The 25,075-nt window shown below is 52.6% G+C and overlaps 1 protein-coding gene across 3 annotated transcripts in view; it reads right to left on the bottom strand.

Moving 5' to 3' along the window:
• The window catches only part of aldh3b1 (aldehyde dehydrogenase 3 family, member B1), a 63,658-nt gene extending 39,086 nt beyond the window's left edge, over positions 1–24,572 (bottom strand). For all 3 annotated transcript variants that reach the window (XM_070893273.1, XM_070893275.1, XM_070893276.1), the window contains exons 1-5: positions 24,482–24,572; positions 21,305–21,476; positions 14,529–14,639; positions 13,858–13,978; positions 2,908–2,993 (exon numbers count right to left, since the gene is read on the bottom strand). In XM_070893273.1, coding sequence (XP_070749374.1) covers positions 2,908–2,993; positions 13,858–13,978; positions 14,529–14,639; positions 21,305–21,466 — 480 coding nt within the window. In that variant the 5' untranslated portion in view covers positions 21,467–21,476; positions 24,482–24,572. The remainder of the gene's footprint in view (positions 1–2,907; positions 2,994–13,857; positions 13,979–14,528; positions 14,640–21,304; positions 21,477–24,481) is intronic.
• Positions 24,573–25,075: the final 503 nt, after the last annotated feature.

The following is a 25,075-nucleotide window of genomic DNA, read 5'->3' as shown; positions in this document are numbered from 1 at the left end:
AATTCAAAATGGGCATCTGTTGTAGATGAACAGTCCCTTGTGCGTGTTGATGCAGGTGAGGCCCTTCGAAGACTGCTCCAGCTCCTGCGTCATGTAGGCCGAAGTCAGGTCGAGCTTGGTGAACGTCTTGCCTCCTGCCAGCGTCGCAAATAGATCGTCTGCCTTAGGTAGCGGGTATTGGTCCTGTAGCGAGAACGATTAATAGTTACTTTACAATCGCCGCAAATCCTGACAGTGCCATCACTTTTGAGTACTGGAACAATCGGGCTGGCCCACTCGTTGAATTCCACTGGGGGGATGATGCCCTCACGTTGCAGCCTGTCCAGCTCGATTTTCACTCTCTCCCTCATCATGTGAGGTACCGCTTGCGCCTTGTGGTGAATGGGTTGTGCCTCTGGGACCAAGTGGATCCGCACCTTCGCCCCGGAAAAGTTTCCAATGCCTGGCTCAAAAAGGGAAGGAAATTTGTTGAGAACCTGGGTACATGAGGCCTCATCGACATGTGATAGCGCTCGGATGTCATCCCAGTTCCAGCGGATTTTGCCCAGCCAGCTCCTTCCAAGCAGTGTGGGGCCATCGCCCGGGACAATCCAGAGTGGCAGTTCATGCACTGTGCCCTCGTAGGTGACCTTGACATGGCGCTGCCCAGGACAGTGATAAGCACTTTGGTGTACATTCTCAGTTTCGTGTGGATGGGGCTCAGGGCTGGTCTGAGTGCCTTGTTGCACCACAGTCTCTCAAACATCTTTTTACTCATGATGGATTGGCTAGCACCAGTATCCAGTTCCATGGCTACGGGTAAGCCATTCAATTTTACGTTCAGCATTATAGGTGGACATTTTGTCGAAAATGTGTGCACCCCGTGTACTTCAGCATCTGCCTCCTCTCTCTGAGGCTCGAAATTACTTTGATCCACCATGGACCGATCTTCCTCTGCCATGTGGTGGTTAGCAGGTTTTGCAGAGCTTGCAGCTTGTTTCCAAGCTCATTGGAGATGCCCCATTGTTCCACAGCTCTTGCAAACATACCCTTTGAAGCGGCATGAATGGGCTGAATGGAAGCCTCCACAACGCCAACAATGTGTGAATTACCTTGCATTCACCCTTTGTTGGGGATTCTGAGTCATCTGGGTCACCTGAGGCCTGCTGGTAGTTGCAGACTCATGGGTTCTGCCCTGTACATTTCTGCTCGCAAACACAGTTCCAGTTAATTTATGAACATTGCTAGCACTTGTGTGCTGAGTGATTTGTTTGGTGTTATCACTGGTGGACATAAACGACTGTGCTATCGCAATGGCCTTACTGAGGGTCGGTGTCTCTACAGTCAAAAGTTTTCGTAGGATGGTCTCGTGGCCAATGCCCAGTACAAAAAAGTCTCTGAGCATCTGCTCCAGGTAGCCATCAAACTCACATTGTCCTGCAAGTCGCCTTAACTCGGCAACGTAGCTTGCCACTCCCTGACCTTCAGATCGCTGGCACGTGTAGGACCGATACTTCGCCATCAGCACGCTCTCCCTCGGTTGAGATGCTCCCGAACCAGTGTACACAGCTCCTCATACGACTTATCTGTGTGTTTCACCGGAGCCTGAAGATTCTTCATGAGGCTGTAGGTCGATGCCCCGCAGACTGTGACGAGGACCGCTCTCATTTTTGCAACGCTTCCTTCTCCGTCCAGCTCATTGGCTACAAGGTACTGGTCTAGCTGTTCGACATAGGCTTCGCAGTCATCATCCTCTGAGAACTTCTCCAGGATGCCCACAGTTTGCTGCATCTTTGCATTGGATTCGTATACTCATCGGCAGTTATTATGTTCCTAACACAGATGAGACTGCACACAGGGAGGTTAAAGTAACAGTGACCTCAGTCTTTAATAAGACACTCCAGGGTGATGAACAGGTCTTAGGGGCTGGCTTATATACAGTGCTCCCAAGGGATGCTGGGATCCCCTGGGACTTCAGGGGATGAGCTCCCTGGTGGCGGAACATGGGAGTGCATGATTTACAGATACACAACATATGTAACAGGCTCGAAGGGCTGAATGGCCTCCCCCTGTTTCTGTGTAATAGGCTCAAGGGGCTGAATGGTCTCCTCCTGTTCCTGTGTAATGTGCTCGAGGGGCTGAATGGGCCTCCTACTTTTCCTGTGTAACAGGCTTGAGGGCTGAATGGGCTCCTCCTGTTCCTGTGTAACAACCTCGAGGGGCTTAATGGGCTCCTCCTGTTCTTGTGTAACAGGCTCGAGGGGCTGAATGGGCCTCCTCTTATTCCAGTGTAATGGGCTCGAGGGACTGAATGGGCTTCCTTCTGTTCCTGTGTGATGGGCTTGAGGGGCTGAATAGGCCTCCTTCTGTTCCTGTGTAACAGGCTTAAGGGGCTGAAAGGAGCCTCCTGTTTCTGTGTGACAGGCTCAAGGGGCTGAATGGGCCTCCTCCTGTTCCTGTGTAACAGGCTTGAGGGGCTGAAAGGGGCCTCCTGTTTCTGTGTAACGGACTGGAGGGGATGGGCATACTCCTGTTATTGTGTAATAGGCTCGAGGGGCTGCATAGGCCTCCTCCTGTTCCTGTGTAACAGGCTCGAGGAGCTGAATGGGTCTCCTCCTGTTCTTGTGTAACAGGCTCGAGGGGCTGAATGGGCCTCTTCCTGTTCCTGTGTAACAGGCTCGAGGGGCTGAATGGGCCTCCTGTTCCTGTGTAACAGGCTCGAGAGGCTGAATGGGTCTCCTCCTGTTCTTGTGTAACAGGCTCGAGAGGCTGAATGGGCCTCCTCCTGTTCCTGTGTAATGGGCTCGAGGGGCTGAATGGTCCTCCTCCTGTTCCTGTGTAACAGGCTCGAGGGGCTGAATGGGCCTCCTTCTGTTCTTGTGAAATGGGCTCGAGGGGCTGAATGGGCAGGGGATTGGGTCTGCTCACCTTGTCCAGGTACTTGGGGATGAGTGTTGCCAGCAGCTCTGACGTGTTTGTGCTCACTTCTGATGGCTTCAGGACGACACAGTTCCCTGAGGGTGAGAAATCCAAAGGTTAAACTGCTTCACTCGGGATTTAAACACAGAACCCCTGGATGAGCACGGCACGCCAGGTCAGCGGACCCAGATACAGGGTTGCTGGAGGGTGGGGGGACGGGGTGGGGGGTGTGGGGGTGTGGGGTGTGTGTAGGGGATGTGTGGGGTGGGTGTATGGGTGTTGTGGGGGGGGTGTATGTGTGGGGTGTGTGGGGGGGGCGGAGTGTGTGGGGTATGTGGGAGGGTGGGGGGGTTTGTGGGGGTGGTGTGTGGGATGTGTGTGTGTGTGTGGGGGGGGTGTTCTGGGGGGTGTGGGGTGGGGTGTGGGGTTATGTGTGGGGGGGGTTGTTCTAGGGGGTGTGTGGGGGCTGTGTGTGTGTGGGGGGAGGTGTGTTGGGGGAGGTGTGTGGGGTGTGTGTGTGTGTGTGGGGGGGCGGTGTGTGTGTGTGGGGTGTGTGTGTGTGTGTGGGTGTGTGTGTGTGTGGGGGGGAGGTGTGTGGGGTGTGTGTGTGTGTGTGTGTGGGTGTGTGTGTGTGGGGGGGAGGTGTGTGGGGTGTGTGTGTGTGTGTGTGGGTGTGTGTGTGTGGGGAGTGTTTGTGTGTGTGGGTGTGTGTGTGTGTGGGGGGTGTGTGTGTGGGTGTGTGTGTGTGTGTGTGGGGGAGGTGTGTGGGGGGTGTGTGTGGGGGGTGTGTGTGGGGGAGGTGTGTGGGGGGTGCGTGTGGGGGGTGTGTGGGGTGTGTGTATGGGGGAGGTGTGTGGTTGATGTTTGTGGGGGATGTGTATGGGGGATGTGTGTGGGGTGTGTGTGTGGGGGGATGTTTGTGGGGGAGGTGTGTGGGGGATGTGTGTGGGGAATGTGTGTGGGGGAGGTGTGTGGGGGATGTGTGTGGGGGAGGTGTGTGGGGGATGTGTGTGGGGGAGGTGTGTGGGGGATGTGTGTGGGGGAGGTGTGTGGGGGATGTGTGTGGGGGAGTTGTGTGGGGGATGTGTGTGGGGGATGTTTGTGGGGGAGATGTGTGGGGGAGGTGTGTGTGGGGGAGGTGTGTGTGGGGGATGTGTGTGGGGGAGGTGTGTGGGGGAGGTGTGTGTGGGGGAGGTGTGTAGGGGGTATGTGTGGGGGGTGTGTGTGGGGGAGGTGTGTGGGGGAGGTGTGTGTGGGGGAGGTGTGTGGGGGGGGTGTGTGTGGGGGATGTGTGTGTGGGGGGGGTGGAGGGTTGTGGGGGGGTGTGTGGGGGAGGTGTGTGGAGGGGTGTGTGTGGGGGAGGTGTGTGGGAGACGTGTGTGGGGGGGTGTGTGTGGGGGAGGTGTGTGGGGGACGTGTGTGGGGGATGTGTGTGGGGGAGGTGTGTGGGGGAGGTGTGTGGGGGATGTGTGTAGGGAGGTGTGTGTGGGAGGGGGTGTGGGGACATGTGTGTGGGGGTTCTGTGGGGGTGTGTGGGAGTGTGTGGCGATGTGTGTGTAGTGGTGTGTGTGGAGGCCGTGTGTGGGGGCGTGTGTCGGGGGGTGTGTGGGGGGGTGTGTGGGGGTGTGAGTGAGGTTGGGGTGTCGGGAGGTGTGGGAGGGTGTTGGGTGTGTTGGGGGCACAGGCCGGGTGCGATATATTCACAGAGCACAGCACACATAGCTTTCTATAATGGCAGACAGCATCTCAGAAGTTCTAGAAGCTTCTGGTCAGCTGACTCCTTTATTCACGTTTTGTTGCAGTAACACAATACGTCCACATCCACCGTGTGGCGCTACAACATTACTCCGGGGATCAGAGAATCAGAAATTTACAGCACGGAAGGAGGCCATTCGGCCCATCGTGTCCACGCCGACCGACCAAGAGTTACCCAGCCTAATCCCACTTTCCAGCTCTCGGTCCGTAGCCCTTCAAGTGCACATCCAAGTACTTGTTAAATGTGGTGAGGGTTTCTGCCTCTACCACCCTTTCAGGCAGTGAGTTCCGCCCCAGACCCCCACCACCCTCTGGGTGAAATATGTTCTCCTCAAATCCCCTCTAAACCTCCCCCCAATTACATTAAATCTATGCCCCCTGGTTGTTGACCCCTCTGCCAAGGAAAATAGGTCCTTCCTATCCAGGCCCCTCATAATTTTATACACCTCAATCAGGTCTCCCCTCAGCCTCCTCTATTCCAAGGAAAACAGACCCAGCCTATCCAATCTTTCCTCATAGCTAAAATTCTCCAGTCCAGGCAACATTCTTGTAAATCTCCTCTGCACCCTCGCCAGTGCAATTATATCTTTCCTGTAATGTGGTGACCAGAACTGCACACAGTACTCTAGCTGTGGCCTAACCAGTATTTTATACAGTTCAAGCATAACTTCCTTACCTCAACTAATAAATGCAAGTATTCCATATCTTCTTCTTAGGCAGTCTCTCGGAGTCGAGGATGACTTGCTTCCACACTAAAAGTGAGTTCCCAGGTGACTGAAGAGTCCAATGTGGGATCTACAGCCTCTGTCACAGTGGGGTTGCTTGCTTTGGGAGTCTCATATCGAGCATGCGGACTGTTATGTCCTTAGATGCTCTAACAATGACTCCATGAGGCAATGTGTTGTACCTGAACTGTACTGATCTTCGTCCTTTATTAGTTAACTCCAGAGTGAGGATCACATCTGGTGGCCTGTCTTTTATACAAGGCCAGGCACACCTGTACAGGTAACCTATGAGTCTCCCACTGCTGTGCCCTCTGGTGGCGCACCTTGATATAGTACCAACCGTGGCCATGTAAGATACAGGGCACGGACGATGTGGCCCATCCAACAGAGCTGGTCGAGCGTGGTGAATGCTTCGATGCTGGGGATGTTGGCCTGAGCAAGAACACTGACGGTGCGTCTATCCTGCCAATGGATTTGCAGGATCTTGCACAGGCAGCGTTGGTGGTACTTCTCCAGTGTTTTGAGGTGTCTACTGTACATGGTCCATGTCTCTGAACCATACAGGAGGGTGGGTATCACTACAGCCCTGTCGATCATGAGCTTGGTGCCAGATTTGAGGTCCTGGTCTACAAACACTCTCTTCCTCGGGTGGCCGAAGGCTGCACTGGCGCACTGGAGGCGGTGTTGGACCTCGTCATCGATGCCTGCTCTTGTTGATAGGAGGCTCCCGAGGTATGGAAAGTGGTTCACGTTGTCCAAGGCCTTGAAATGGAATTTGAGGACCGGGGGACAGTACTGTGTGACTGGGGCAGTTTGGTGGGGGACCTTTGTCTTACGGATGTTTAGTGTTAGGCCCATGCTCTCATACACCTCATAAGAACATAATAATTAGGAAGTAGGAGTAGGCCATCTAGCCCCTCGAGCCTGCTCTGCCACTCAACAAGATCATGGCTGATCTGGCCGTGGACTCAGCTCCACTTACCCGCCCGCTCCCCATAACCCTTATTCCCTTATTGGTTAAAAATCTATCTATCTGTGATTTGAATACATTCAATGAGCTAGCCTCAACTGCTTCCCTGGGCAGAGAATTCCACAGATTCACAACCCTCTGGGAGAAGAAATTCCTTCTCAACTTGGTTTTAAATTGGCTCCCCCGTATTTTGAGGCTGTGCCCCCGAGTTCTAGTCTCCCCAACCAGTGGAAACAACCTCTCTGCCTCTATCTTGTCTATCCCTTTTATTATTTTAAATGTTTCTATAAGATCACCCCTCATCCTTCTGAACTCCAACGAGTAAAGAACCAGTCTACTCAATTTATCATCATAAGGTAACCCCCTCATCTCCGGAATCAGCCTAGTGAATCGTCTCTGAACCCCCTCCAAAACTAGTATATCCTTCCTTAAGTAAGGTGACCAAAACTGTACGCAGTACTCCAGGTGCGGCCTCACCAATACCCTGTACAGTTGCAGCAGGACCTCCCTGCTTTTGTACTCCATCTCTCTCGCAATGAAGGCCAACATTCCATTCACCTTCCTGATTACCTGCTGCACTTGCAAACTAACTTTTTGGGATTCATGCACAAGGACCTCCAGGTCCCTCTGCACCGCAGCATGTTGTAATTTCTCCCCATTCAAATAATATTCCCTTTTACTGTTTTTTTTTCCAAGGTGGATGACCTCACATTTTCCGACATTGTATTCCATCTGTCAAACCTTAGCCCATTCGCTTAACCTATCCAAATCTCTTTGCAGCCTCTCTGTGTCCTCTACACAACCCGCTTTCCCACTAATCTTTGTGTCATCTGCAATCGATGAAGATGGTTTGGAGTTTGGCCTCCAAGTTGTCTGCGTACTGTAATTCGATGACGGAGGATGGGACGACCTTGGATCTGGACTGGAGGTGGCGGAGGTTGAACAGTTTCCTGTTTGTTCTGTAGATTAGCTCCGCTCCAGCGGGGAGCTTACTGAGGGTGAGATGGAGCATTGCAGTGTGGAAGATCGAGAAGAGGGTTGGCATGATGACGCAGCCCTGCTTGACCCCGGTCCGGACTTGGATTGGGTCTGTGGTGCATCCGTTGGTGAGGATCACGGCTTGCATATCGTTGTGGAGCAGACGGAGGATGATGACAAACTTTTGGGGGAAGCCGAACTTGAGGAGGACGCTCCATAGTCCTTCACGGTTGACAGTGTCAAAGGCCTTTGTGAGATCAAAGAAGGCCATGTACAAGGGTTGGTGCTGTTCCCTGCATTTCTCTTGTATCTGCCGCGCGGTGAAGATCATGTCCGTTGTACCCCTCAGTGGACGAAACCCGCACTGTGATTCTGGGAGGAGCTCATCAGCCACAGGGAGAAGGTGATTCAGGAGGATTCTTGGGATGACTTTCCCAGTGACCAACAGCAGGGAGATTCCTCTGTAATTACCGCAATCGGACTTGTCCCCTTTCTTGAAGATGGTCACGATTATAGCGTCTATTAGATCTCCCGGCATGTTCTCCTCCTTCCAGATAAAAGAGATGAGGTCATGTATTTGTGCCAATAGTGCTTCCCCGCCATACTTTAGTGCCTCAGCAGCGATTCCATCCACTCCCGTTGCCTTGTTGTTCTTGAGCTGACGGATGGCCTTTTCCACCTCGTGGCGGGCTGGGGTTGTGCTGAGATGGTGGCGGGTGGCATGCTGCGAGATGGAGTTGAGGACACGCATCGAAGACAGAGTCTCGGTTAAGGAGATCTTTGAAATGCTCCTTCCAATGGACACTGATTGCCTCTCAGTCCTTGATGAGCACCTCTCCGTTCTTGGCCAGCAGTGGGGTAGGGCCTTGGGTACTTGGGCTGTATGTGCTCTTGACTGCCCTGAAGAATCCTCGCATATCATGGCTATCGGCCAGCTGCTGGGTCTCCTGTGCTTTCTCCACCCACCGTCTGTTTTTTAAGTTGCGGGTTTTTTGTTTGACCTCGGCCTTCACCCGGCTGTAGAGTTGCTTTCTTGCTCTCGAGTTGCGTTGCTGTTTTAAGTTCAGAAATGCCCTGCGCTAGAGGCTTATTAGCTCCTGGATCTCCTGGTCGTTCTCGTCAAAGCAGTCTTGGTGTTTCCTGGTCGAGTGACTGAGTGTCTCTTTTCAGGTGTTAATTGTGGAGGCCTTGAAACAGACCAGGCCGCGTGGGCATTCTGTATCTCGGGGTCACTGGGTGTCGTCAGGTTGGCAGTGAGGCGCTGGCTGAATACAGGTGCAGCAAATGATCAGAAAAGCCAATGGAATCTTGGCCTTTATTGCAAAGGGGTGGAATATAAAAGCAGGGAAGTCTTGCTACAGTTATACAGGGTACTGGGGAGGCCACACCTGGAATACTGCGTGCAATTTTGGTTTCCATATTTACGAAAGGATAGAACCGATATCTTGCCATCAGCATGCTCTCCCTCGGGTTGAGGTGCTCCAGAACCAGTGTACACAGCTCCTCATACGACTTATCTGTGGGTTTCACCGGAGCCAGAAGATTCTTCATGAGGCTGTAGGTCGGTGCCCCGCAGACCGTGAGGAGGACCGCTCTCCTTTTTGCAGCGCTTCCTTCTCCATCCAGCTCGTTGGCTACAAAGTACTGGTCTAGCCATTGGACATAGGCTTCCTAGTCCTCACCCTCCGAGAACTTCTCCAGGATGCCCACAGTTTGCTGCATCTTTGCGTTGGATTCGTATACTCGTCGCCAGTTATTGTGTTCTTAACGCAGATGAGACTGCACACAGGGAGGTTAAAGTAACAAGGGATGCTGGGATCCCTTGGGACTTCAGGGGACGCACTCCCTGGTGGCAGAACATTGGAGTGCATGCTTTACAGATACACAACATTTACAACCCTCTGAGAGAAGAAATTTCTCTTCATCTCAGTTTTAAATGGCCGCACTCTTATTCTAAAATCATGCCCTCTAGTTCTAGTCTCCCCCCATCAGTAGAAACATCCTCTCTGCATCCACCTTGTCGAGCCCTCTCATAATCTTGTACGTTTCGATAAGATCACCTCTCATTCTTCTGAATGCCAATGAGTAGAGGTGCTGTGTACACTGGTTCGGGAGCATCTCAACCCGAGGGAGAGCGTGCTGATGGCAAGATATCGGTTCTACACGTGCCAGTGATCTGAAGGTCAGGAAGTAGCGAGCTACGTCGCCGAGCTCAGGCGACTTGCAGGACAATGTGAGTTTGATGGCTACCTGGAGCAAATGCTCAGAGACTTTTTTGTACTGGGCATTGGCCACAAGACCATCCTTCGAAAACTTTTGACTGTAAAGACACCGACCCTCAGTAAGGCCATTACAGTAGCATGTTTATGGCCACCAGTGATAACACCAAACGAGTCTCTCAGCACACAAGTGCTCGCAATGTTCATAAATTAACTGGAACTGTATTTGCGAGCAGAAATGTACAGGGCAGAAATCACGAGTCTGCAACTGCCAGCAGGCCTCAGGTGACCCAGATGACTCAGAGTCCCGAACAAAGGATGATGCAAGGCAATTCACACCTTGTTGGCATTGTGGAGGCTTCCATTCAGCCTATTCATGCCGCTTCAAAGGGTATGTTTGCAAGAGCTGTGGAACAATGGGGCACCTCCAACGAGTTTGCAAACGAGCTGCAAGCTCTGCAAAACCGGCTAACCACCACGTGGCAGAGGAAGATCGGTCCATGGTGGATCAAAGCAATTTTGAGCCTCAGAGAGAGATGCTGAAATACACGGGGTGCACACATTTTCGACGAAATGTCCACCTATAATGCTAAATGTAAAATTGAATGGCTTACCCGTAGCCATGGAACTGGACACTGGCACTAGCCAATCCATCATGAGTAAAAAGATGTTTGAGAGACTGTGGTGCAACAAGGCACTTAGACCAGCTCTGAGCCCCATCCACACAAAACTGAGAATGTACACCAAAGAGCTTATCAGTGTCCTGGGCAGTGCCATGGTCAAGATCACCTACGAGGGCACGTTGCACGAACTGCCACTCTGGATTGTCCCGGGCGATGGCCCTACACTGCTTGGAAGGAGCTTGCTGGGCAAAATCCACTGGAACTGCGATGACATCCGAGCGCTATCACATGTCGATGAGGCCTCATGTACCCAGGTTCTAAACAAATTTCCTTCCCTTTTTGAGCCAGGCATTGGAAACATTCCCGGGGCGAAGGTGCGGATCCACTTGGTCCCAGATGCATGATCCATTCACCACAAGGCGCGAGTGGTACCTCATATGATGAGGGAGAGAGTGGAAATCGAGCTGGACAGGCTGCAACGCAAGGGCATCACCTCCCCAGTGGAATTCAGTGAGTGGGCCAGCCCAATTGTTCCAGTACTCAAAAGTGATGGCACGGTCAGGATTTGCAGCGATCGTAAAGTAACTATTAATCGTTTCTCGCTACAGGACCAATACCCACCACCTAAGGCAGACGACCTATTTGCGACACTGGCAGCAGGCAAGACGTTCACCAAGCTCGACCTGACTTTGGCCTACATGACGCAGGAGCTGGAGAAGTCTTCGAAGGGCCTCACCTGCATCAACACGCACAAGGGACTAGTCATCTACAACAGTTTGGAATTCGGTCGGCTGCAGCGACCTTCCAGAGAAACATGGAGAGCCTACTCAAGTACCACGCACGGTGGCTTTTCAGGACAACATATTGGTCACAGGTCGGGACACCGTCGAGCACCTACAAAATCTGGAGGAGGTCCTCCAGCGACTGAATTGCATAGGGCTGCGGCTGAAGTGGTCGAAATGAGTCTTCATGGCAACAGAAGTGGAGTTTTTGGGGAGAAAGATCGCGGCGGACGGCATTCGGCCCACAGACGCCAAGACAGAGGCTATCAGGAACGCGCCCAGGCCAAAGAACGTCACGGAGCTGCGGTCGTTCCTGGGATTCCTCAACTATTTTGGTAACTTCCTACCGAGGTTAAGCACCCTCTTCGAGCCCCTACATGTGTTATTGTGTAAAGGTGAGAACTGAGTATGGGGGAAAAAACCAAGTAATTGCTTTTGAGAAAGCCAGAAACATTTTATACTCCAACAAGCTGCTTGTATTGTATAACCCGTGTAAAAGACTTGTGCTAGCATGTGATGCGTCGTCGTATGGAGTCGGGTGTGTATTACTACAAGCTTACGCTGCGGGGAAGTTGCAACCTGTCGCCTATGCCTCCAGGAGTTTGTCTAAGGCTGCGAGGGCCTACAGCCTCAGACAAGATTGAGAAAAAAGCATTAGCGTGCGTGTTCAGGATAAAGAAAATGCATCAGTACCTGTTTGGCCTCAAATTTGAGCTGGAAACCGATCACAAGCCACTCATATCCCTGTTCGCTGAAAACAAGGGGATAAATACTAATGCCTCAGCTCGCATACAAAGGTGGACACTCGCACTATCAGCGTATAACTATACCATCCGCCACAGGCCAGGCACCAGAAACTGTGCGGATGCTCTCAGTCGGCTACCATTGCCCACCACGGGGGTGGAAATGGCGCAGCCTGCAAACTTGTTGATGGTGGCGCAGCCCGCATTCTTGTTGATGGTCATGGAAGCATTTAAAAATGATAAATCACCTGTCACGGCTCGCCATATTAGGACTTGGACCAGCCAAGATCCTCTGCTGTCCCTAGTAAAAAACTGTGTCCTGCATGGAAGCTGGGCCAGCATCCCCGTTGAAATGCAAGAGCCAATCAAGCCGTTCCAGTGGCGAAAGGACGAGCTGTCCATTCAGGCAGACTGCCTGTTGTGGGGTAACCGCGTAGTGCTACCAAAAAAGGGCAGAGAGACGTTCATCTCGGATCTCCACAGCACACACCCGGGTATAGTAATGATAAAAGCGATAGCGAGATCCCATGTGTAGTGGCCCGGTATCGACTCTGACTTCGAGTCCTTTGTACGGCAATGCAGCTCAATTGAGCAACGCACCCAGAGAGGCACCACTAAGTTTGTGGTCCTGGCCCTCCAGACCAGGGTCGAGGATCCATGTCGACTATGCGGGCCCGTTTCTCGGTAAAATGTTCCTGGTGGTGGTGGATGCTTTTTCAAAATGGATTGAATGTGAAATAATGTCGGGAAGCATCGCCACCGCCACCATTGAAAGCCTGAGGGCCACGTTTGCCACCCACGGCCTGCCTGACATACTGGTCATTGACAACGGGCCATGTTTCACCAGTGCTGAATTTAAAGAATTCATGACCCGCAATGGGATCAAACATGTCACCTCGGCCCCGTTTATACCAGCCTCCAATGGGCAGGCAGAGCGGGCAGTACAAACCATCAAACAGAGCCTTAAACGAGTCACAGAAGGCTCACTCCAAACCCGCCTGTCCCGAGTACTGCTCAGCTACCGCACGAGACCCCACTCGCTCACAGGGGTGCCCCCGGCTGAGCTACTCATGAAAAGGACACTTAAAACCAGACTCTCGCTGGGTCACCCCAACCTGCATGATCAGGTAGAGAGCAGACAGCAGCAACAAAATGTAAACGATGGTCGCGCCACTGTATCACGGGAAATTGATCTGAATGACCCTGTGTATGTGTTAAACTATGGACATGGTCCCAAGTGGATCGCGGGCACGGTGATAGGTAAAGGGAGTAGAGTGTTTGTAGTCAAACTAGACAATGGACAAATTTGCAGAAAGCACCTGGACCAAACGAGGCTGCGGTTCACAGACTGCCCTGAGCAACCCACAGCAGATACCACCTTTTTCGAGCCCCCAACACACACCCAAAGGATCAACGACACCATCCCGGATCAGGAAATCGAACCCATCACGCCCAACAGCTCAGCAAGGCCAGGCTCACACAGCAGCCCTGCAGGGCCAACAACACGCCAGCCCAGCGGGGGCACAGCCATCACACCAGAACAGACATTTGTACCGAGGCGGTCCACCTGGGAAAGAAAGGCTCCCGACCGCCTCACCTTGTAAATAGTTTTCACTTTGACTTTGCGGGGGGAGTGATGTTGTGTATCTGTAAAGCATGCACTCCCATTTTCCGCCACCAGGGAGCTCAACCCCTGAAGTCCCAAGGGATCCCGGCATCCCTTGGGATCACTGTATATAAGCCGGACCCCAAGGTCTGTCTCTCGCTCTGGAATGTCTTAATAAAGACTGAGGTCACTGTTACTTTAACCTTCCTGTGTGCAGTCTCATCTGTGTTAGGAACCCAATCGTAAATCTGTGGAATTCTCTGCCTCAGAGAGCTGTGGAGGCTGAGTCATTGAATAAATCTGAGGCAGAGATCGACAGATTTTTGAGCGATAACGAAGTAAAGGGTTGTGGGGAGTGGGCGGGGAAGTGGAGCTGAGTCCATGATCAGAACAGCCATGATCTTATTGAATGGCGGAGCAGGCTTGAGGGGCCAGGTGGCCTCCTCCTGCTCCTATTTCTTATGTTGCTATGTGTGGTTCACAGGCCAGGAATGAAGCCTGGGCCTTTCCTGCGCTGCGCTGTGGGCCATACTGGGGTCGGGGGGCCTTGTTACTGACCTGCACTGATAGCACCGACCAGCGGAGTCAACAGCAGCTGGATGGGGTAACTCCAGGTGCCGATGATCAGCACCACCCCGAACGGCTCGGAACGGATAAAACACTGGTCCATCATGGTCACCTGTGGAAGACCAGGAGGTACATTCTTGGTTACAATTTAGCCTGTTCATCAGAGCTAGGGAGAGACAGAGACAGAGAGAGAGGGGCCGAGAGAGAGAGAGAGAGGGAGAGAGAGAGAGAGAGAGGGGCCGAGAGAGGGAGAGAGCGAGAGAGAGCTAGAGAGAGGGAGAGAGAGGGAGAGAGAGAGGGAGAGAGAGGGAGAGAGAGGGAGAGAGAGAGACAGACAGAGAGAGACAGAGGAAGAGAGATAAAGAGAGACAGTGAGAGAGAGAGAGGAGCCGCGAGAGAGAGGGGCCGCGAGAGAGAGAGAGAGAGAGAGAGACAGAGAGAGAGAGAGAGAGAGAGGGAGAGAGAGGGAGAGAGAGAGAGAGAGAGACAGAGAGAGAGAGAGAGAGATAGGAAGAGAGAGGGAGAGAGAGAGAGAGAGAGACAGAGAGAGACAGAGAGAGGCAGAGAGATAGAGAAACAGAGGGAGAGAGAGAGGGGCAGAGAGAGAGAGACAGAGAGAGAGGGAGAGGTGGAGACGGAGAGAGTCATCCCTCAATACCTACAAAGTTTCTCTCCACCAGCTCGGGCTCTACCCAGGAGGCGATGTTGTTCAGGGCATAAATCACCTCGTTCCTGGCAAACCGGATCTCCGCAATCACCGCCTCGAATTTACACTGCAAAACACGACAACATGCGTCAACATCGGCCAGGCTCGCCCAGCGGGTGTCAGGATGGCCCACAGGTTGACAGGCTCACCGACAGGGTGTCGGGCTGGCCCACAGGGTGAGACAGGCTCGCCATCGCGTAACAGGCTCGCCCACAGGGTGACAGGCTTCCCCACAGGGTGATAATGAGAATGTGTAAAGAAGGGTTGCGAAGGTGGTAGGTGGATAGAGAAGGTGGCAAAAGGATGGAGATAGGGAATCATGGGAAAATAGCTAAAGAAATGTCAAGATGCAGACAACTGCAGAATCAACAGAAAAAAAAGGGGTTACCAAGAGTTGAAGTTGAGGTTAGACACGGGTCATGAGAAAGCCGCAAGGCAGCACAAAGAAAGAAAGCAATCCTAGATAGGAAGGGAAAAGCAATAGCTTCTACTGATAAGGAGGAAGGGAAACTAATTGGGTTCTTTACTGATAAGGGAAGACAGTGTAGCAAAGCTATAACTAACCTGACCTGACACCAGCCCTAATTGGGAGACTTTCTTGCTTGCCATTGGACGTACTCGGGGGGGGAGGCAGAAAGGGATTGGATAGACCAAGTGCTAATCAAATATGTTCTGTTTTGAAAATGTATATCTACTGTGCTTTTCGCGCTGAAAAGGGTTTGTCCAGGGGAAGGTAAACAGGCTCTGATTGAGAGTGTCCCTTTGTTTTGACAAGTCCCGGCCGGAGAATCTTCAATAAAGGTCTTTTACAGAAAAGGCAAAGAGGTATTCACATGTGTGTATTCGCTGAAACAGATTGAGGGAAAAAGAATCCGTATTAACAATACATAGACTCTCACAGAACGTGACTGACTCCCCCACAGATTGCCAGGCTCTGGGGTTGGCCCCACCCCCCCACTGTCTGCGATTGGCCCACTGTCTGCAATTGGCCTCACTGTCTGCGATTGGCCCACTGTCTGCGATTGGCCCACTGTCTGTGATTGGCCTCACTGTCTGCGATTGGCCTCCTGTCTGCGATTGGCCTACTGTCTGCGATTGGCCCACTGTCTGCGATTGGCCCACTGTCTGCGATTGGCCCACTGTCTGCGATTGGCCTCACTGTCTGCGATTGGCCTCACTGTCTGCGATTGGCCCACTGTCTGCAATTGGCCCACTATCTGCGATTGGCCTCACTGTCTGCGATTAGTCTGCGATTGGCCTCACTGTCTGCGATTGGCCCGCTCCTGGGATTGGCTCGCTCCTGGGATTGGCCTGAGATTGGCCCGCTCCTGGGATTGGCCTGGGATTGGCCCGCTCCTGGGATTGGCCTGGGATTGGCCCTACTGCCTGCGATTGGCCCACTCCTGGGATTGGCCTGGGATTGGCCCGCTCCTGGGATTGACCCACTCTTGGGATTGGCCTGGGATTGGCCTGGGATTGGCCCGCTCCTAGGATTGGCCAGGGATTGGCCTGGAATTGGCCTGAGATTGGCCCGCTCCTGGGATTGGCCTGGGATTGTCCCACTCCTGGAATTGGCCTGGGATTATCCTGGGATTGGTCCGCACCTGGAATTGGCCTGGGATTGGCCCACTCCTGGGATTGGCCTGGGATTGGCCCGCTCCTGGGATTGGCCTGGGATTGGCCCCACTGCCTGCGATTGGCTCACTCCTGGGACTGGCCTGGGATTGGCCCGCTCCTGGGATTGACCCACTCTTGGGATTGGCCTGGGATTGGCCTGGGATTGGCCTGCTCCTGGGATTGGCCAGGGATTGGCCTGGAATTGGCCTGACATTGGCCCGCTCCTGGGATTGGCCTGGGATTGTCCCACTCCTGGAATTGGCCTGGGATTAGCCTGGGATTGGCCCGGTCCTGGAATTGGCCTGGGATTGGCCTGGGATTGGCCCGCTCCTGGGATTGGCCTGGGATTGGCCTGGGATTGGCCCGCTCCTGGGATTGGGCTGCGATTGGCCTGGGATTGGCCCGCTCCTGGAATTGGCCTGGGATTGGCCCCACTGTCTGGGATTGGCCCATTCCTGAGATTGGCCTGGGATTGGCCCGCTCCTGGAATTGGCCTGGGATTGGCCCCACTGTCTGCGATTGGCCCACTCCTGGGATTGGTCTGGGATTGGCCTGGGATTGGCCCACTCCTGGGATTGGTCTGGGATTGGCCCGCTCCTGGGATTGGCCTGGGATTGGCCCCACTGCCTGCGATTGGCCCACTCCTGGGATTGGCCTGGGATTGGCCCACTCCTGGGATTGGCCTGGGATTGGCCTGGGATTTGCCCGCTCCTGGAATTGGCCTGGGATTGGCCGCACTGTCTGGGACATAGAAACATAGAAAATAGGTGCAGGAGCAGGCCATTCAGCCCTTCTAGCCTGCACCGCCATTCAATGAGTTCATGGCTGAACATGAAACTTCAGTACCCCATTCCTGCTTTCACGCCATACCCCTTGCTCCCCCGAGTAGTAAGGACTTCATCTAACTCCCTTTTGAATATATTTAGTGAATTGGCCTCAACTACTTTCTGTGGTAGAGAATTCCACAGGTTCACCACTCTCTGGGTGAAGAAGTTTCTCCTTATCTCAGTCCTAAATGGCTTACCCCTTATCCTTAGACTGTGACCTCTGGTTCTGGACTTCCCCAACATTGGGAACATTCTTCCTGCATCCAACCTGTCCAAACCCGTCAGAATTTTAAACGTTTCTATGAGGTCCCCTCTCACTCTTCTGAACTCCAGTGAATACAAGCCCAGTTGATCCAGTCTTTCTTGATAGGTCAGTCCCACCATCCCGGGAATCAGTCTGGTGAATCTTCGCTGCACTCCCTCAATAGCAAGAATGTCCTTCCTCAAGTTAGGAGACCAAAACTGTACACAATACTCCAGGTGTGGCCTCACCAAGGCCCTGTACAACTGTAGCAACACCTCCCTGCCTCTGTACTCAAATCCCCTCGCTATGAAGGCCAACATGCCATTTGCTTTCTTAACCGCCTGCTGTACCTGCATGCCAACCTTCAATGACTGATGTACCATGACACCCAGGTCTCGTTGCACCTTCCCTTTTCCTAATCTGTCACCATTCAGATAATAGTCTGTCTCTCTGTTTTTACCACCAAAGTGGATAACCTCACATTTATCCACATTATACTTCATCTGCCACGCATTTGCCCACTCACCTAACCTATCCAAGTCACTCTGCAGCCTCATAGCATCCTCCTCGCAGCTCACACTGCCACCCAACTTAGTGTCATCCGCAAATTTGGAGATACTACATTTAATCCCCTCGTCTAAATCATTAATGTACAATGTAAACAGCTGGGGCCCCAGCACAGAACCCTGCGGTACCCTACTAGTCACTGCCTGCCATTCTGAAAAGTATCCATTTACTCCTACTCTTTGCTTCCTGTCTGACAACCAGTTCTCAATCCACGTCAGCACACTACCCCCAATCCCATGTGCTTTAACTTTGCACATTAATCTCCTGTGTGCGACCTTGTCGAAAGCCTTCTGAAAGTCCAAATATACCACATCAACTGGTACTCCTTTGTCCACTTTATTGGAAACATCTTCAAAAAATTCCAGAAGATTTGTCAAGCATGATCTCCCTTTCACAAATCCATGCTGACTTGGACCTATCATGTCACCATTTTCCAAATGCGCTGCTATGATATCCTTAATAATTGATTCCATCATTTTACCCACTACTGAGGTCAGGCTGACTGGTCTATAATTCCCTGCTTTCTCTCTCCCTCCTTTTTTAAAAAGTGGGGTTACATTGGCGACCCTCCACTCGATAGGAACTGAACCAGAGTCAATGGAATGTTCAAAAATGACTGACAATGCATCCGCTATTTCCAAGGCCACCTCCTTAAGTACTCTGGGATGCATTCCATCAGGCCCTGGGGATTTATCGGCCTTCAATCCCATCAATTTCCCCAACACAATTTCCCGACTAATAAAGATTTCCCTCAGTTCCTCCTCCTTACTAGACCCTCTGACCCCTTTTATATCCGGAAGGTTGTTTGTGTCCTCCTTAGTGAATACTGAACCAAAGTACTTGTTCAATTGGTCTGCCATTTCTTTGTTCCCCATTATGATTTCCCCTGATTTTGACTGCAGGGGACCTACGTTTGTCTTTACTAACCTTTTTCTCTTTACATACCGATAGAAACTTTTGCAATCCGCCTTAATGTTCCCTGCAAGCTTCTTCTCATACTCCATTTTCGCTGCCCTAATCAAACCCTTTGTCCTCCTCTGCTGAGTTCTAAATTTCTCCCAGTCCCCAGGTTCGCTGCTATTTCTGGCCAATTTGTATGCCATTTCCTTGGCTTTAATACTATCCCTGATTTCCCTAGATAGCCACGGTTGAGCCACCTTCCCTTTTTTATTTTTACGCCAGACAGGAATGTACAATTGTTGTAATTCATCCATGCGGTCTCTAAATGTCTGCCATTGCCCATCCACAGTCAACCCCTTAAGTATCATTCGCCAATCTATCTTAGCCAATTCATGCCTCATACCTTCAAAGTTACCCTTCTTTAAGTTCTGGACCATGGTCTCTGAATTAACTGTTTCATTCTCCATCCTAATGCAGAATTCCACCATATTATGATCACTCTTCCCCAAGGGGCCTCGCACAATGAGATTGCTAATTAATCCTCTCTCATTACACAACACCCAGTCTAAGATGCCTCCCCCCTAGTTGGTTCCTCGACATATTGGTCTAGAAAACCATCCCTTATGCACTCCAGGAAATCCTCCTCCACCGTATTGCTTCCAGTTTGGCTAGCCCAATCTATGTGCATATTAAAGCCACCCATTATAACTGCTGCACCTTTATTGCATGCACTCCTAATTTCCTGTTTGATGCCCTCCCCAACATCACTACTACTGTTTTGAGGTCTGTACACAACTCCCACTAACGATTTTTGCCCTTTAGTGTTCTGCAGCTCTACCCATATAGATTCCACATCATCCAAGCTAATGTCTTTCCTAACTATTGCATTAATCTCCTCTTTAACCAGCAATGCTACCCCACCTCCTTTTCCTTTTATTCTATCCTTCCTGAATGTTGAATACCCCTGGATGTTGAGTTCCCAGCCCTGATCATCCTGGAGCCACGTCTCCGTAATCCCAATCACATCATATTTGTTAACATCTATTTGCACAGTTAATTCATCCACCTTATTGCGGATACTCCTTGCATTAAGACACAAAGCCTTCAGGCTTGCTTTTTTAACACCCTTTGTCCTTTTAGAATTTTGCTGTACAGTGGCCCTTTTTGTTCTTTGCCTTGAGTTTCTCTGCTCTCCACTTTTCCTCATCTCCTTTCTGTCTTTTGCTTTTGCCTCATTTTTGTCTCCCTCTGTCTCCCTGCATAGGTTCCCATCCCCCTGCAATATTAGTTTAACTCCTCCCCAACAGCACTAGCAAACACTCCCCCTAGGACATTGGTTCCGGTCCTGCCCAGGTGCAGACCGTCCGGTTTGTACTGGTCCCACCTCCCCCAGAACCGGTTCCAATGCCCCAAGAATTTGAACCCCTCCCTGCTGCACCACTGCTCAAGCCATGTATTCATCTGCGCTATCCTGCGATTCCTACTCTGACTAGCACGTGGCACTGGTAGCAATCCCGAGATTACTACTTTTGAGGTCCTACTTTTTAATTTAGCTCCTAGCTCCTTAAATTCTTTTCGTAGGACCTCATCCCTTTTTTTACCTATGTCGTTGGTACCAATGTGCACCACGACAACTGGCTGTTCTCCCTCCCATTTCAGAATGTCCTACACCCACTCCGAGACATCCTTGACCCTTGCACCAGGGAGGCAATATACCATCCTGGAGTCTCGGTTGCGTCCGCAGAAACGCCTATCTATTCCCCTCACCATCGAATCCCCTATCACTATCGCTCTCCCAATCTTTTTCCTGCCCTCCTTTGCAGCAGAGCCACCTACGGTGCCATGAACTTGGCTGCTGCTGCCCTCCCCTGATGACTCATCCTCCCCAACAGTACTCAAAGCAGTGTATCTGTTTTGCAGGGGGATGACCACAGGGGACCCCTGCACTATCTTTCTTGCACTGCTCTTCCTGCTGGTCTTCCATTCCCTATCTGGCTGTGGACCCTTCTCCTGCAGTAAGACCAACTCACTACACGTGATACTCACGTCATTCTCAGCATCATGGATGGACTGGCCTGCTCTTGGGATTGGCCTGGGATTGGCCTGTGATTGGCCCGCTCCTGGGTTTGGCCTGGGATTGGCCTGGGATTGGCTCACTCCTGGAATTGGCCTGGGATTGGCTCCACTGTCTGGGATTGGCCCGCTCCTGGGATTGGTCTGGGATTGGCCTGGGATTGGCCCACTCCTGGGATTGGCCTGGGATTGGCCCGCTCCTTGGATTGGCCTGGGATTGGCCCCACTGCCTGGGATTGGCCCGTTCCTGGGATTTGTCTGGGATTGGCCCACTCCTGGATTGGCCTGCGATTGGCCCACTCCTGGGATTGGCCTGGGATTGGCCCCACTGCCTGCGATTGATCTGCGATTGGCCCACTGCCTGCGATTAGCCTCACTGTCTGCGATTGGCCCACTCCTGGGATTGGCCTGGGATTGGCCCAGTCTTGGGATTGGCCCACCCCTGGGATTGGCCTGGGATTAGCCCCACTGCCTGCGATTGACCCCGCTCCTGAGATCACTGACCTTGCGAAGGTCCTTGTACAGGACACGGAGCAGCTTCTCTTCATTCTGCTCCAGCAGGTTGATCAGCGCGTCGAGCTGGCCGGTGCGGAACTCCAGCGTGCGGGTCTTCCCCGACACAAAGGCACTCCGTAATCGCAGCAGGGTCTCGGCGAAGGCCATCATTGTCCTGAGTCTGCCCAACAATCACAGACAGCTTTCAGCGTAAATCGCTCGCAGAACGGAAAGTCTTCCATTTATCTAGTGCCTTCCACCACCACCGGGCATCTCAAAGTGCTTTACAGCCAATGAATGTAGAGTGTACTAATTGTTGTAATGTGGGAAACGGGCAACTAATTTGTGCACAGCAAGCTCCCACACACAGCAATGTGATAATGACCAGATAATCTGTTTTTGTTATGTTGATTGCGGGATAAATATTGGCCCCAGGACACCGGAGATAACTCGCCTGCTCTTCTTCGAAATAGTGGCCATGGGATCTTTTACATCCACCTGAGAGAGCAGACGGGGCCTCGGTTTAACGTCTCATCCAAAAGACGGCCGCTCCGACAGTGCGGCGCTCCCTCAGTACTGCCCTCCGACAGTGCAGCGCTACCTCAGTACTGCCCCTTCGATAGTGCGGCGGTCCCTCAGTACTGCCCCTCCGACAGTGTGGTGCTCCCTCAGTACTGCCCCTCCGACAGTGTGGCGTTCCCTCAGTACTGCCCCTCCGACAGTGTGGTGCTCCCTCAGTACTGCTCCTCCGACAGTGCAGCGCTCCCTCAGTACTGCCCCTCCGACAGTGCGGCGCTCCCTCAGTACTGTCCTCCGACAGTGCGGCACACCCTCAGTACTGCCCCTCCGACAGTGCGGTGCTCCCTCAGTACTGCCCCTCCGACAGTGAGTCGAACTAGTGTTTTATCATAGGCGGTCCCTCGAACGAGGATGACTTGCTTCCACAAGAGTTCACAGATGTTTCAATGAAGGACCCGATGTTCCAGTCCTGAACACCAGTTGAGAGGGTGGAAGATGCCTGTGCGTGGATTTTTTTAACGTGTGGTGACCGTTGCAGACCAGCCACCTCACGGGCTTGACAGAGCTAGGTCTTTATCCAGTGGCAAGGATTAACCAAGACGACTGGAGACCTGCTCTGCTGCACGGACCTAGTGCACGCACATATCGCAGTGTGGGCTGGCATGTGCTGCCCCGGGCCCTCGGCTCTTCTGGGCCCCGTACCCTCATTCGTTGCACCTCCGCCACGATCTCTCCCTGCTCCTCCGCTGTAGCTGGGCCCGCCGATACTCTTGCCCACGCTCCAAACAGCAACCTAGGTCCTGATGAGGTCACCCAGTCGCCCACCGCGAAGCAGTCGCACATTTGTGTCGGCTCGCGCTGGAAGCTGCAGTGGCTCCCGCTCTTCTCCCCCCGACCCGCGATGTTGTCCTCTCGCAGCCCACGATGTCCCACGGCCCGGCGCTCCCGTCCTTAGCCTACTGACCTGCAATGGTGTTCTCTCGGTTTGTCGGTTTAGCAATAACCCACACACTGTCTATTTATGAAGCCCATGGTCCCATATGTTTCATTAACTGCTTTGTGAGCCTCTCCTGCCATCTGCAAAGATTTGTGTACATGTACAGTACACAGTTTGTCTCAGTGCCCCCTATACATGTACAGTACACAGTGTGTCTCAGTGCCCCCTGTACATGTACAGTACACAGTGTGTCTCAGTGCCCCCTGTACATGTACAGTACAGTGTGTCTCAGTGCCCCCTGTACATGTACAGTACACAGTGTGTCTCAGTGCCCCCTGTACATGTACAGTACACAGTGTGTCTCAGTGCCCCCTGTACATGTACAGTACACAGTGTGTCTCAGCCCCTGTACATGTACAGTACACAGTGTGTCTCAGTGCCCCCTGTACATGTACAGTACACAGTGTGTCTCAGTGTCCCCTGTACATGTACAGTACACAGTGTGTCTCAGTGCCCCCTGTACATGTACAGTACACAGTATGTCTCAGCCCCTGTACATGTACAGAACATAGTGTGTCAGCCCCTGTACATGTACAGTACACAGTGTGTCTCAGCCCCCGTACATGTACAGAACATAGTGTGTCAGCCCCTGTACATGTACAGTACACAGTGTGTCTCAGTGCCCCCTGTACATGTACAGTACACAGTGTGTCTCAGTGTCCCCTGTACATGTACAGTACACAGTGTGTCTCAGCCCCTGTACATGTACAGAACATAGTGTGTTAGCCCCTGTACATGTACAGTACACAGTGTGTCTCAGCCCCTGTACATGTACAGAACATAGTGTGTCAGCCCCTGTACATGTACAGTACACAGTGTGTCTCAGTGCCCCCTGTACATGTACAGTACACAGTGTATCTCAGTGCCCCCTGTACATGTACAGTACACAGTGTGTCTCAGTGCCCCCTGTACATGTACAGTACACAGTGTGTCTCAGTGCCCCCTGTACATGTACAGTACACAGTGTGTCTCAGTGCCCCCTGTACATGTACAGTACACAGTGTGTCTCAGTGTCCCCTGTACATGTACAGTACACAGTGTGTCTCAGTGTCCCCTGTACATGTACAGTACACAGTGTGTCTCAGTGCCCCCTGTACATGTACAGAACACAGAGTGTCAGCTCCTGTACATGTACAGTACACAGGGGGTAAAGGGGAACGGTTCATTCCCCTCTGCTACGGTGCAGGTTCAGGCTTTTTGCTCGGGCTAATTCAGGGGCATGTGCTGCTGGGGGGGTTTGTGGTCACGGTTCGGGGCGATCGGGTGCAGGGGCAGGGGTCACGGTTCAGGGTGATAGGGTGCAGGGTCACGGTCGGGGTGGTGGGGTGTAGTGTCGGGGGTCACGGTCGGGGTGGTGGGGTGTAGTGTCGGGGGTCACAGTCGGGATGGTGGGGTGCAGGGTCGGCGGTCACGGTTCGGGTGGTGGAGGGTCGGGGGTCATGGTCGAGTGGTGGGGTGCAGGGTCGGGAGTCACGGTTCAGGGTGGTGGTGTGCAGGGTTGGAGGTCACGGTTCGGGGTGGTGGGGTGCAGGGTCGGGGGTCACGGTTCGGGGTGGTGGGGTGCAGGGTCGGGGGTCACGGTTCGGGTTGGTGGGGTGCAGGGTCCGCTGTCGGTGATGGGGGTTGGGGTTGGGGGTGGGGGAATTGCACCCCAGCCCGCTCTCACTCACCACGCTGTGGATCGAACGATTCTCACACTGACTGGGCCCGGCCTGCCCACATCGCCACGGCAACACCAGGCCCCACCTTAAAGGTTCAATCCCAGAAATCCCCTGTCACCACATGCTCTCTCTCTCTCTCTCTCTCTTTCCCTGTTTTTTGTCTCTCTCTCTTTCCCGCTTTCTCTCTCTCCCTCTCTCTCTCCCCGTCTCGCTCTCTCTCTCTATCCCTCTCTCTCTCTTTCTCTCTGTCTCTCTCCCTGTCTCGCTCTCTCTCTCTATTCCTCTCTCTCTCTTTCTCTCTGTCCCTCTCTCTCCCTGTCACTGTCTCTCTCTGTCTCTCTCTCCCTCTCTCTCTGTCTCTCTCTCTCTCTCTGTCTCTCGCTCTCTCTCTCTCTTTCTTTCTCTCTCTATCTCTCTCCATTTTTCTCTCTCTCCCTCTCTCTGTCTCTCTCTCATTCTCTATCTCTGTCTCTCTCCCTGTCTATATCTTCCCTCTCTCTCTCTGTCTCTATCTCTCTCTCTCTCTCTCTCTCTCTCTGTCTCTCTCTCTCTTTCGGAAAGAGAGACAGAGAGAGAGAGAAAGACAAAGAGAGAGACAGAGAG

This window comes from Pristiophorus japonicus, chromosome 11 (assembly GCF_044704955.1).
Source record: "Pristiophorus japonicus isolate sPriJap1 chromosome 11, sPriJap1.hap1, whole genome shotgun sequence".
NCBI lineage: Eukaryota > Metazoa > Chordata > Chondrichthyes > Pristiophoridae > Pristiophorus > Pristiophorus japonicus.
The sequence above is the reverse complement of the archived record's forward strand: the minus strand, read 5'-3'. Positions and strand labels throughout refer to the sequence as shown.